This window comes from Lonchura striata, chromosome 19 (genome assembly GCF_050655825.1).
Source record: "Lonchura striata isolate lonStrDom1 chromosome 19, ASM5065582v1, whole genome shotgun sequence".
Classification (NCBI taxonomy): domain Eukaryota; kingdom Metazoa; phylum Chordata; class Aves; order Passeriformes; family Estrildidae; genus Lonchura; species Lonchura striata.
Window position 1 is genome coordinate 4,026,478 of NC_140721.1, and position 12,958 is coordinate 4,039,435.

At 43.2% G+C, this 12,958-nt stretch overlaps 1 protein-coding gene across 6 annotated transcripts in view; it reads right to left on the minus strand.

The window, feature by feature from the left end:
- SPECC1 (sperm antigen with calponin homology and coiled-coil domains 1) overlaps positions 1 to 12,958 on the minus strand; it is an 87,091-nt gene that overhangs the window by 46,723 nt on the left and 27,410 nt on the right. Inside the window, exon 1 of one of the 6 annotated variants that reach the window (XM_021524946.3) lies at positions 7,808 to 7,964. The exons of the other annotated variants lie outside the window; for them this stretch is intronic. Within the exon in view, the coding sequence (XP_021380621.2) occupies positions 7,808 to 7,847 (40 nt within the window). The 5' untranslated portion in view covers positions 7,848 to 7,964. Of the gene's footprint in view, positions 1 to 7,807; positions 7,965 to 12,958 lie in introns of those variants that run through there. 6 annotated transcript variants of the gene reach the window in all.

A 12,958-nucleotide genomic window follows, 5' to 3' on the forward strand; every position in this document is an offset into this window, starting at 1 on the left:
AAAGAACTTCTTTCTTAATGAATTCCCAAACCCTGCTAATCCAGAAAGACAGGGGGGAAAAGGGATCAAAAATGGAAACATGAAAGGAGGTTCCTCTTCCTCCCCTAATAAAAGCTAGCAGCTCATTTTTTTAAATTGTTTGCTTAATGCTTAATAAGCAGTTTGCATTGCACTGGTGTTACAACTGCCTTTTGTTTACTGAATTGTGATGGCCACATAATAAACCCAGTTTTATTGTCATTTCCAGCCTGCTTCTGTGAGGGGGTGGGGAAAGGACTCCATAGCTCATCCAGAGCTTTAGCTCAGCCCAGGACAGAGCTAAGGGAGCTGGAACAGCCAATACTGGGAGCTGGGCTGAAATCATCAGAACTATCAACACAGGATGAGACACATCAGGAAAAGAAATGAGACAGAAGGGGAGAGGAGAAAGCTCATAACATAATGAGATACTAATCTATAAAACATTGCCCACTTCAAAGCAGGAAGAGCTTTAACTCCTTGGTTTAAAAAAAGCTTTTAATTAAAGGATCAGTCAAAGATTTTCCAGAGTCAAGCAGCCTCAAAGAAACTATGTGTGGAGGAGGCTGAGAGTAATTCTTAACATGATTAGTCCATTCTTCAAACTCAACAAGGTTTTATGAAAGCATTTCTCAAGATTGAGAAGATAAGGATTGTGGAAATATCCTCAGCCCCTCAAAGAGGGGTTCTTCCCTTCTGACACCTCCATCCTGATCAGCTTTTTCTCTGGAAAAACATATTCAGAGCTCTATGCCTCCCACCTCATGGCAAAATCGATTGTAATCCTAAAACCCATGGCTTTGGGTTAAGCAAAGTTACTGCCATGGACTTTAGGAGGCCCAACTTGAACTATTTCTGTGCATTGCTCTAGTCAGCTGAAAACAGGCTGTTCTGAGCACACAGCCTTCCATTAGACAAAGGTCTAAAAGCCTTTGAAGGTTTAAATGAATTGCTCCACTTTTCTGGATCACTCTTTCCATTCAAGGAATGTTTCCAGACAGGGATGGACATGACACCACCACCTTATCCCCTCCCAGCATTACAGCTGACACTGCATGCTCTGGGGAACAAGACTTTGAACCACTTCCCTTTGGTCAAGTGATTTTTAAATGCTTTTTTCTTTTCTGAAAAAAAAACCCAGGATATTGACAATTTAGCCTTAAATAAGAAAAATGCAGCGTTCTCTACAGGCTGCAATTTAGCAGCTATTTCACATTATTACAGAAAGACAACACCAGGGCTATTGCACTCTGGAGGAGCTTTCCCAGCAGAGAATACCAATCCTGGAATGACTCCTGTTCATGAAATCTCATCCCCTCTTACCAGCTTTTAATTATGACTAACAAACCTCATGCTGAGTTGGTTCTGTTCTGCACAAGCACAGGGAATTACCTCTGTTTTATTTCAGGAATCATAAGCATTTTTGTCTAGGAGAGTAAGTAATCACTTATAATTTTGAAAGTCTTTCCCGTATTGCAGAGAACTCAGTTCCTGCCAACAAATTTATCATTATCCACACCCTTGTGGAAATAACCCCTATAAAAGGGATTATATGAGCATAATTATTTGGTATCACAAGGATTTCTACATCTTCAGTATAGATGCTGCAATGGCAAAATGCAGATCTTTAGGGTGTGAAAAATACAAAATAATATCCTCCAGATGCAGGGAAGAAGCCACCTTTGCATTCTACATATTTCAGACTAATTAAACCAGATTTCTATCCTTAGTATAGGATGGGATTTCTTAATTCAGTTGGGGAAGAAAGAAAAGTCATCCAACATCAGTAAAATGTGTCAGAGGATTAACTGCACCCTGCCCCTAAAGCCATTTTTATTCCATACATTAATAAATATGATTTCATTGAAGTTGCTGGTAAAATTCTTACTTGCCTGAGTAGCAATGATTTCTAAAACTTAGCACCAAAGCATCCATCAGGAAAGGAATGTGAGAGGAACATAACTCTGCTCATGGGATATGGACACATTTGCTTTGCTCCTAACATTTTTCCTAAGCAACTGAATAAATTCCAACCAAGATACGAAACCTACAGAGCTGGTAACAAATGGAAAATATATGTCCCTGTTTCAGCCAACACATCCCCTACACATGCTCAGAACTGAACCATGCAAACTCATGTTAGCCCTGTGCTTTCCCAAGAGTGCATTTTTCCAGTGATGAATATAAAATTTGCCTGTAAGAGCTTCAAATGTAAATTTTGCTGCTGACAAAAATATAGAGCTTGTTAGCTGTGTGCTCCAGAGCTCGATGAAAAGGGCAGGAAGCTGCAGCTCTGATGTAATTTATAGCTGAGAGAACCGACCCATGATCACACAGCACACAAGGGCAGAGTGCTCTGCCTCAGAACATGCAATCCATATCTATTATGCTTGTGGAAAAACATTTCATGAAATATAATAGATGGAACATTCCAAAGAGATCTGTGAACACATGCCTGCTTTGGATTACAGGAAGAAAAAAAGTTGATGCACGGAAAATCTAACGCTGTCTATTACCATCATCAGAGATCTCAGTTTTAGATCATCTTCAATCATCATTCTCAAATTGCTTGGAGATACAGAATGGGAAAGTATTAGAAAATAATGAAAATAGCAAATATTTGTCCATCTTCTACTGTCAGTCTGTGAGAATCACAGAAAAATCAAATTAAGTTATCCTCAAGCAATTCAGTACAAACAAAATCAGAAAAGTACTCTTGCCTCAGTTACAATCTCATGTTGTTTTGAAAATTACATTCCCTGTGGAAATCAGATTTTATGAAGAGTAAATTAGTTAACTGGGGAGGAATTGTAAAAAGAATATAATAATTTTTTCAGATTATTTTGCTGAAATAATGGTAAAAGGTCCAGAACACAGGACTGCTTCCAAATAAACTCCACAGTACCTCCAGGGCTCTGGCAGCTTTCAGTGGGAAGACCAACAGGCAATACATGCTCAGATTTCTTTGGTCAGCTTTACAACTTCAAGATCTTGAGGAGCCAAACACAGCCCAAACAAAAAGAAGTAGGCTTCTCTTTTTCTCCAGCATTATTCCCTTCTCCATTCACCCTTTTCCCTCTTTCAAGTAATTTAATGCTGTGTCAGAACCAACACAACCACAACCATCCCTTGGCTGTTTCTTTGTCACTCTGCAGCTGTCAAACACATTAACTAAACTGATGAAAAAATCATCAAGAAAATTAGCCTTTACATTTACTATTACATTAGATCTACCACTGGTAGGTCCTAAAACATCACCAGCACTGGGGCAAAAGCACAATGCAGAGCTCTGGACCTACAGGACAAGTTCTTGCTGACCAGCTCATTCAGCAGGATTCCCAGAAGCTCCCTGCCTTCCTCCAAAAATGGCTTTGTTTTGCTGATGGGAATTAATCTCACACAAAATGCATAAACCACATCCTGCTGTCTGCCATGCCCTAAAAGTTCTTGTAAAAGCTGTCATCCTGCCCATGGAGAAAGCACTCCCACTCAGCACATCTCCCAGCCAGAGCAGAAAACTGCAGGGAAGTCCCTGTAGTGTAGGAGAGCTTATTGATGATCTTTTCCACTAATTTAGCCTTCATTAGCCTTTCAACTTGGAATCAGGGGACCTCAGGTTATCACTGAACACTGCCTCAGATAATTCCAGAGGTAAATTACTCACACTCATGACTAAATTCCTCTAAGAGGTCAGTCCAGACTGTGACTGTTCCTATTTCACTGGCCTGGGAGCAGAGGGGACACTGCCACTGACTGATGTACTTGTCAGTCTGTCAGCCCTTCTGAAATGATTTCATCATGTCAGTCCTGTCAAGTCACCTCACGAGACCAATCAACAGAGCTGGCCCTCACTGGCCTTGGAAGAAAAGCTTAAGTCAAGTAAAAATTACTCTCCAGGGGAAGATAAAGTTCTTCAATACCAGTTTAATCAGCAGTGTGTTACTACTCTGAAAAATGAGAGCATTTGTAAACCCCCCATGCAAGAATGACTTGTGGGAGGAAGAGGTGACTAAGGAATTAAACTATCCAGTGGAGAGCAAATTGTGGTTTGTTGGCTCCACTGGGAACAAAAGGTCTATGGCTCACTGCCCGAGCTCCAAGAGGACATGACTTGCAGTCGGTATTTCCATGGAAGCTGTTATGTGATTCATTAGCTTTGCTGGCCCCTCTCTCCTCCCTCCCTTCTCCCCACACCATCATTAAACTCATCTGGTCTCTTGAGCTCTTGCTTGGCAAAAATGGTGTTCTGACATCCAAGGGAGTTAAAATGAACTGCTCCCATGTTTGGGAGAAAGGGAGAGAGGCAGATGAGGGAGACTAAAGAGAGCACCCAGAAAAGATCTGACTACACACCCTGAAAACAAAGAACAGAAATGGCAAGAATGTGTATTTCTACAAAAGCATTTATCTTGAAAGTTTCCTATGTTTTACACTGAAAAATCCCTCCCTCAAACTCAAATGAAGTCACCCCTGGGCCAGGACAAAACAGACATAAGAAAACAGATCAATACTGACTCAGTGCATGCACTGACACTTGATATTCTCATCCAAGCCATGTAAGCATGTTTTACAAATAAACACAATCCCAAAAAAAGCCTAACCCTTGGATAACCCCACCCGTCACCTTGTTCCAACAAGAGAAGTTAACATTTCCCATTCAAGCCATTCTTTCACGAAAGTTGTTGTGGGTATTGAGTCATTTTTTCCCACCTCTTCCCAAAGATATTCATCATCTATCACCTGCAGATGTTTAGAGGATAAACAACCCCCCTATCACCGTGTCAACCAGTGTCAAAGATGGTCAGTGCTCCTGTTCAGAAATAACAGGAGGCCTCCCTGTTTCCAAGGCAAACTATGTTTGAGAGGCTTTCTCCCAGTAAATACCGTGCACTGGATAACTCTGGATTCTTCCATACAACTCCCAGAAAATGTTCCAGCTATTCCACAGGTGCTCTGGCCTCTGTTTGTATACACTCCTTCCTTTAGCTTGGGTAGCCAGTTTCAAAAACAGAAAACTCATTCTGCTGACAAACTGCTGCAATATTCACTCATCTTTCACATATTTTTCTGTACTACTTTATAGGTGTTTTCACTCTAAAACCTCCACTGGTTTTAAGAATATTCAGAACACTGGGCAAACCAATGACTTGCAAGGAGCAGAGTTTTGGCAAAGTAGTGATGCAAACTTGGGTCATGCACCACAGAGTTCTCACAAATGATTGTACAAGCTGTTTAAAGTAAGTTTTAAATTAGACGCTAGGAAAAGCCAATAGAATTTAATGTTACTACAAGCAATCCTCTCAAATCCTTGTTAGACACTGTTAGGGAGATGGAGATTAATTTGAGATTATATTGGGCTCTTAAGAGTTTTGTCTTCAGTTCAAAACATTCCCATCAGACACCAGCAGTGGATTTCTTTCCTCTGTCTTCTCCTCGCCACAGTCCCTTGCTCAGTCAGTCCCAGTTCTTTGATTCTCCTGTAGAATGTGTTAACTTTCAACTGCTCAGCTCAGAGGCAATAATTTCCTTCCTGTTCCTGGACAGCACTGACCAGCCCACCCAGAATTTACACTTAATAAGAAAACCCATTAAAGTACATAATACTCTTGTAAATATGTGAAAATAAATATTTTACTTGAAATGATAACCTATATCATAACAGGATCAGATTTTTAAAGACTTCAGTGCCCACTGACAACAAGAGGAACAAAGCTGCCCCCAGCCCCCAAGATGGTAAGTTTGGGATGAAAGACTTAGAGATGAGCCATAAGATATCCATAAAGTTTCCTAAGAAGGTAGACAAGATGACCCTGAATGTCATGCTCAGGGAAACAGGTCAAATTGGCTGTCTGCAACTAAAGCTGGCTCATGAGCTGGATCAATAAAGCAACCCATTCCTGGGGTTTAGTCTGGTTATTCCAAAACACAAGCTTAGAAGTACCACAGTTGTTCAAGATATTGGTGTTCCTGAATGAGAGCTGAATTAAGTTCACTCAAGTAGAAACAAAAACTCAGAGATACTACGACGTATCACATTCTGATGTGAGAAGCAGGTTTTTGTATCCTAGCTGTCAAAAACACAATCTCCGAGTGCTGAGCTCTCACACACAATAAGGACTATGCTGTCAGAATTTTTTTTCTTTTTGTCAGCAGGAATGTTCCTGACTGTTTTTCATGGTTAAACATTGGAGTTTTGAACACTGAAAACACTGGTTTTCAGTCCTACTCATGAATAGTGAGGACTTTCAAACAAGACCTACTCCAGCCTGCACTTAAAAACTAGGAATAGTTTAAAAATTGCTTAGGTGCAACACAAGTATAACTCTTTTCAATAAAAATATAAATCAGGAGAAAACAAAGAACAGAAGATTTTTCAAACCCACAAGGGGTCTGCACGCTCATTTATCATCTGCGTTAACAGCAAGAAGCTGTTCAAAATGGCCCTGCAAAATCAGAGTCTGTTTGCTCCAACTGATCAGAAGTGAGCAGTGTATCTCCCCGGGCCATTATCCAGCTCTCCCTTAGTTTATTAGCAGTACTGCCCCTCCTAAATGACACTTTTAGCTCCAGCAAAACTTCGCTGGCTGGCAGTGGCCAGCAGATTTCAGGGGCTGGGGATGTAGGCAGCCACGTTCTCCAGCCTGAAGTTTAACTTTCCCTTAGGGCAGCATTTCTTCTGGTGACTGGATACTGGCAGCTTTTGTGTTCTTCATTAGCCCGGTGATTAACATAGTGCTAGAGAGTTCTCACTACACCTCACTGCTATTCCAGCACTCGCTGGAAGATCTATTGTGAGATCCCCAAGCAGCAATGTAGCCCCGGCTAACAATTCCAGAGATCAGGTACATTTGTATTTGCTCCTAGAACAATACCTACATACCAACCCGAAGTCACAGAAACCCCTGCTGAAGCAATAACAACTTTAATGGGATTTTGTGAATGAAATTCCCATGGCAACAGCAAGAAACAGAGTGCTAGGAAATACAACCGATTGCGGTTTTATGTGTGTTACAGGGTTCTAAATTCGGGAAGAAACTGAGAAATAAGCAGCAGAAAATAGTGGACCTACGGGGTTTCCCCTCTCACTCAGCATTCGAGAAACAAGCTAAATAAACCAGAAGGCAAGCGAAGCAGCACTACAGCATCAGGAACAAATTAGCAGCTGTGCTGGTGTATGGTGCAGACATTTGGCACACGGGGAATGCGATCTACCTGATACCAGCTTTGAGCTTTCTATGAAATCTGCTCCTGATTAACATGCAGAGCACTGCACTTCTGAAAGGACAATGGTGGGAGACCTTCCACAAAGGCATCATTTTAAATTCTAAGGCCTGGAAAATTTCAGGCCTCAGGCCACGAACAATGGTGAAGGCTAACACAGCCAGGCTGCAGATCCTGACAAGTTCTATGTACATCACTACATCGGCTTTGTAACTTTTTAGCTGCATCATGCAGACTATGCCAAGAAAAAGAAGAAGAAAAAAAAAAATCTGTCAGCGAGCAGGGTCCCTCCCTTGCAGGCATGCAGCTCCAAAGGATTCCTTTCAGAAAAGCTCCGTAAGGACGGTGCTGTGAGCTCAGGTACGGAACGGCAATAAAGCACATTTACGAACAGCAGCAGTGTCCCCAGCAGGTGAGAAGCCACCAGCACCGGCTGTGACAAGAGCCCCGTGCCGGCTCACCGCCGCGAACACAACGCCATCGCCGCGGTGCCGCCGCCCCGCCGCCCGCACACACACACACACACACACACACACACACACACACACACACACACACACACACACACCTTGCTCGTGCTCCTCCGCTCTGCCCGGCTGGTTGCCCATCTCCTCTGCCCGCCCGGCTCCTCCCGAGCTCCCTCAGGCCGCCGGCGCCGCGCTCATGCCCGCTGCCAGCGCGGAGCCGCCGCGGCCGGCTGCGCCCGCTCCGGCGGGGAGCGGCGGCCGCGCTCGCAGCTGCTGGCGGCCGAGCCGCGCCGCGGCCCCGCCGAGCCGGCTGCGGCGCCGCCTCCTCCCGCGCCCCGGCCCCGCTCCCGGCCGGGCTGGGCGGCAGCGAGCGGGGCAGCGCCGGGGGACACCCAGCGGCCGCCGCGGCAGCTGCAGCTCCGGCCGGGCCGCGGCTCCGGCAGCCAGCGAGGCTCCAGCGGCGCCGCGAGCGGAGCCTCCCTGCCCCGAACAGCCGTGCCGGACAGGGGGAATAGCAGAGAGCCCCTTCCCGGCGGCGTTTCTATTTGCTTAGGGTATTTCTAAGCAAAACGCTGAAACGCGGCTGGGGGAGAAGGAGGGCAGAGGGACCCTCAGCAGACACCTGAGCAGCCAAATATCTCCAAAGCAAAGCCAACATTAATTTTTCCCCAGTTTCACCACCCGAAGCGTGCTTACCATGGAGCAAACAGACTCTGCCCACAGATCTAACTACGCTGCTGAGCACAGCAGTGACAAGGGCAGCTCCTAACTGTCACAAAAATGAGAGGACCAATTTCAGAGATGCTCAGCATCTCGTGAAAACACAGATACCCAAAGGATGCTGAAATGCAGGCTGGACTGCTCTGAAAACCTGACCATGATTGTGAGCATGAGCCCTTTCTGACAAGTCCTATCCATCAGATCTGTTCTGATATCCTCTGGGGCTATTCCTGGGTCAGCAGAGCACCCCCAGCTGCCCTCAGCCTCTGCTGGTGCTGAGAACAGCACAGCAGGCACACATCCTTATTATATTAAAGAATCTACAGGATTCAATGAGAACCATTGAAACCTATTTCTCCTTATTGAGGTAAGGATGTGGGGTTTTGCTCCTGAAAGTCCATTACAGCGATTTCGAAATTTTCCCTTATGTTAATGGAACAACAATCAAACCTGACAGCCAGAAGCACATCTAGACCTTCAACCTTCTAGACTGGAGCAGATTTCACACCATATCTCTATCATCAATATTTTTGCCTGTGACTGGCACTGCAAGAACAGCTGCATAGGACAGGCCCACCCAGAGCCTGGCCAACGGCACATCCTTCCAAAAAATCAAGATGCTCCACACTCATGGAGCCCTGATGTACATGGGAAACAAGGATACTGAATGACTCCAGTGATCAATTTCTCTTATGTGGATAATTAACAGAATCCTCTTGCGTCTTGGTTAAAAACAAATTCAGAAATAATAAACTAGTGGGTCTCCTAGGCTCAAAACAACCTGAAAATAAAACACGAAGAATTAATCTATCTAGTTGTGAATCCATCATTTCAGATAAAGTATCTGGAGACCATTCAATATGACAGAAGCACAATTTTGCTAATATTTCAGTATAATAGAATGAGTTCATTGTCAGTCTTCAGCTTTCCATTGTTCTTCCTCTGACACTTTATAGATGAAGTGAAAAGTTTTCATACAGCTGTCTCTATCTGGATGACATTAAAAAACTCCTGTCTGCTTCTGTCTTATGACATGTCAAACACAAAACGCTTTGTTTAATGAATAAGCCATCGAAGTTCTATAAAAAGGATTCAGTCATAGTGCATTCTTTCTCTAAAAGTCATCTTATGATCTCTTAAGTCTTGTATCTTACTATGGTGGGTACTCAGCCTGCCCTTTCCAAGGTACAGATGCAAACTTCCTCCAGCTGTTGTTGAAATGTATCTCCCACAGATTTTCTTCCATTATAGACTAAAGAGTGACTTCTGCTTTTCTTCAACAGGACTCACCTGAGGGCTGCATTAGCTGTTAGAGTCTGTTGGGCTGATAAATCCTGAAGCTGAGCATTTATTACTTCATCACTTGCTTTCTATTTCTGTAATCACAAAAGGGAATAGTGTAACAAGGTCCCAGTGCAGCGTTGGTGCAAGCCTGGAGCAATTATAAAATGTAATCACTGACTCAGAGCAAACACACCTGAAATCTGAGCACTGTAGAAGAATCAGGACTGGAAGAACCAATCTGTTATTTTTGACAGCGGCACAAAATGTAAGTCAGAACATTTTAACACCATGATAGGGAGAATTATGTCAGGCCAAAAACTTCTAGCCCAGGTCCAAAATGAAAGGTAAAGCACGAATTTTTAAATACAGCTACAGCCTGAGCAGAAGGTACAGATAAGAGATTACTGCTTAGGGAGCTTGCAGCTCAAAGCTGAGGAAAAAGGAGTAACAGGAAGCATGACATGGGGACCAGGGAACAAATCACAACAGATGCATGGCTTAATCCTTAGGCAACTATTTGTTATCTGAACATTTTACATTACTTTCCCTTCCTCTTCAGTAATAAAGGTATAAAAAAAAGAATGAATCCATTTCAGCTCTACAAAGCAGATTAGCTGGTCTCTTCCTAAGCATGAAGCTTGACTCATCCCCTTGCTCTTTTTTGAACTGCCAATAAAACTTCACAAACATTCCTTTCCTATATAGTGAGAATGGGAATTAATTATTGAAGGTGTGATGTACATAATTCTTTCAACTCCTTAGTCAAATGACAGGACTTGCTTGCCAGGCATAACTTTCTTTGCATCCTACTCATAACACAGCAAATAAATAAGTGTAATTTCTGTTCAAGTTGCAATCCATGTTCACAAGAACAAGTGTGAAGGTGCCACCAAATCTCAGATTTGCAGTGGCCAGGTACTTGACCACAGTCTCTCCAGAAAACTGAGGTCTAAAGAAGTTACAGATAGTGATGCTGGACTGAACTGAATGGGCCCTAAGTGTGGACATCATGAACATCAGAGTTCACACTATGACACTCTCCATTAATGCTAAAGATTTTACGAGCACCAAGTACATAAGTAGCAAGGAAAAGAAATCTTCAGAATCTATTATTCCCAGTAGTGGACCTCAAAGAATTAGGAATATAACATCTAGAGCTGAATCCCAGATGAACAAAAGGTTTTTTAAACCATGCTAAGAAACAAGCTTTTTGTAGTGAAGATATTTGGTGAGGTCACAGTTCATGGCACAGAACCAGAGCCTTCCAGGAACCTATTTGAGATGGAGCTGTCAATCCCTCCCCTCTTGCTCTACAGTGTTAAAATCTAATGTAAGCCAAAAGCTGATGAAAAAAAAAAAAAAAACAAAAAAAAAACAGTGGGGAAAAAAAAAATACTACAAGGAATGCCAAGCCCTCCCTGATCTGCATACTTGTCAGACCAGGCCAGCTTTGCGTTCCTTTCCTTCTCCCTCCTGTTCTTTAAGTACAAACACCATGGCCCTCTGCCAAGGCATTCTGGCTGCAATAGATTTAGGCCCAGAGAATTTGTGTTAAGGATCATTTCTCTTCAAACTGGCTGAAGAAAAGCTGATAATTAACCTAGGGCAGGTAGTCAGAACAGGGTTGTGTTGACTTTGCTGAACAACTTCAGTAAAGAAGCCTGAAAAGACATGAAAACAAGCTGGGAGATCCTAGATTTGTGCTATTCCTGGAGCATCCAGGCATGCTCCCCTCTGTTCAGGTGTCTCTAGGAAGGCTTTTGGGATCACCACAGGTCCCTTACAGCTGTAATTGCCTTGAGCCAATTAACTGTCAACAATTTAATGAGTTAAGTCGTTGCAGCCTTCAAGACTCAGCATTTCAGTATCCCTACCACACACTGAATCCTCTGAGCTGGCTCAGGTCCCAGAGGGGCTCACGTGTGCCAACAAAGTCATTCTCAGGAGAACACACAGAGAAAAGGGTCTCTTTCACAGGTGGTTTTAACAAGAAGCTGAATGCAGAATCTCTGAATGTGCTAACAGATTCAGCACAGGAAATGTAAATTCTGCAGTAGATTAGGACAGCAAGAAAATTTGAAAAAGGGCACATTCTGCAGACAGTGTTGTCAGCAGAAGTTAATTCCTACTTGTTTAATAATGCAAGATGACTGCAGCCAGCCTGTGAATGCCTCTCAAAAAGCCTGTTATCCATAACAGGATCAGGTGTCAGAAATCCTACCACACAGCCTGTAAAGGCATTGGTCTCACTACACAGCCAGTTATCAAAGAGGAAAAAGATGCCTGGAGAACAGTCATGTGAAGCAGCCCCCATTCCCAGCCATTCCAGGATGCACAACTGTCCATGGCTTACAGAGGGAAAGAGCAAAGCTTCAGAGGACATGAAAAACAACACAGCAATAAACAGAATACAAGAATATTTTCAGCAAAGGCATCAGCAATGAACAACTGTATTTGCAGGCTGTGGGAAGGGGAAAAAAAAAATCCTTGTAAGAAGAAGTAAGAGAAAGAAGTAAGAGAAACTTGACAAGTAGCAGCCATAACCTAAATCTGGAATGCCAAATTTGATCTACCTCAAATGTTGAGCTTTCCCTTCAGAGGATAGTGGGTGAAATCTTCTAAACTGGTGCTGAAACAGTCTGACTATTTGACACCTGGGGAAATCACACACAGAGGAAACATTTTGCTAAGGAATGCCAGGGAGGTTCAGGTTCATATTTCTAGCAATATGTTAAACATCCTTGCATATATTTATAGGTGTGTGTAGATGTCAATATGCATATCCAGCTGCATGTAGAGCTCTGGATGTAAATGCAGACACATTTCCATTGCTTTGCATGTTAAATTCCTGCAGCACTTCTTGCCAATTTGAATGAGAGCCTGACAAAGCAATATTTTGAGTCTTCCTTTCCTTTTTATACCACTTTTGGAGCCAGAATCTCTTTGTAAGAAAGAATAATTATGCAAGAACTGTGTCTTGTACCTGCAAGGGGGAGCAAAGTGCAAATGGCTTTGCAGATAAGGTTTTGAAGCGTATTTACAGCTCTTGGGAAAGCCCAGATGAGCTCAGCCATGTGGTTGCAGTGGAGCCTGGTGGAACAGAACATACCGATCTCATTAGTGTCCCTCACACTTGGCACTATCGTTCACAAGAAAAATGAGACAGTAACAAGCCTGAATGCAAAGTGCAGCAACCTCTCCCAAACCTATAGCAGTGCTTTGATGTGACAGATCATAAAAAGCAGGCG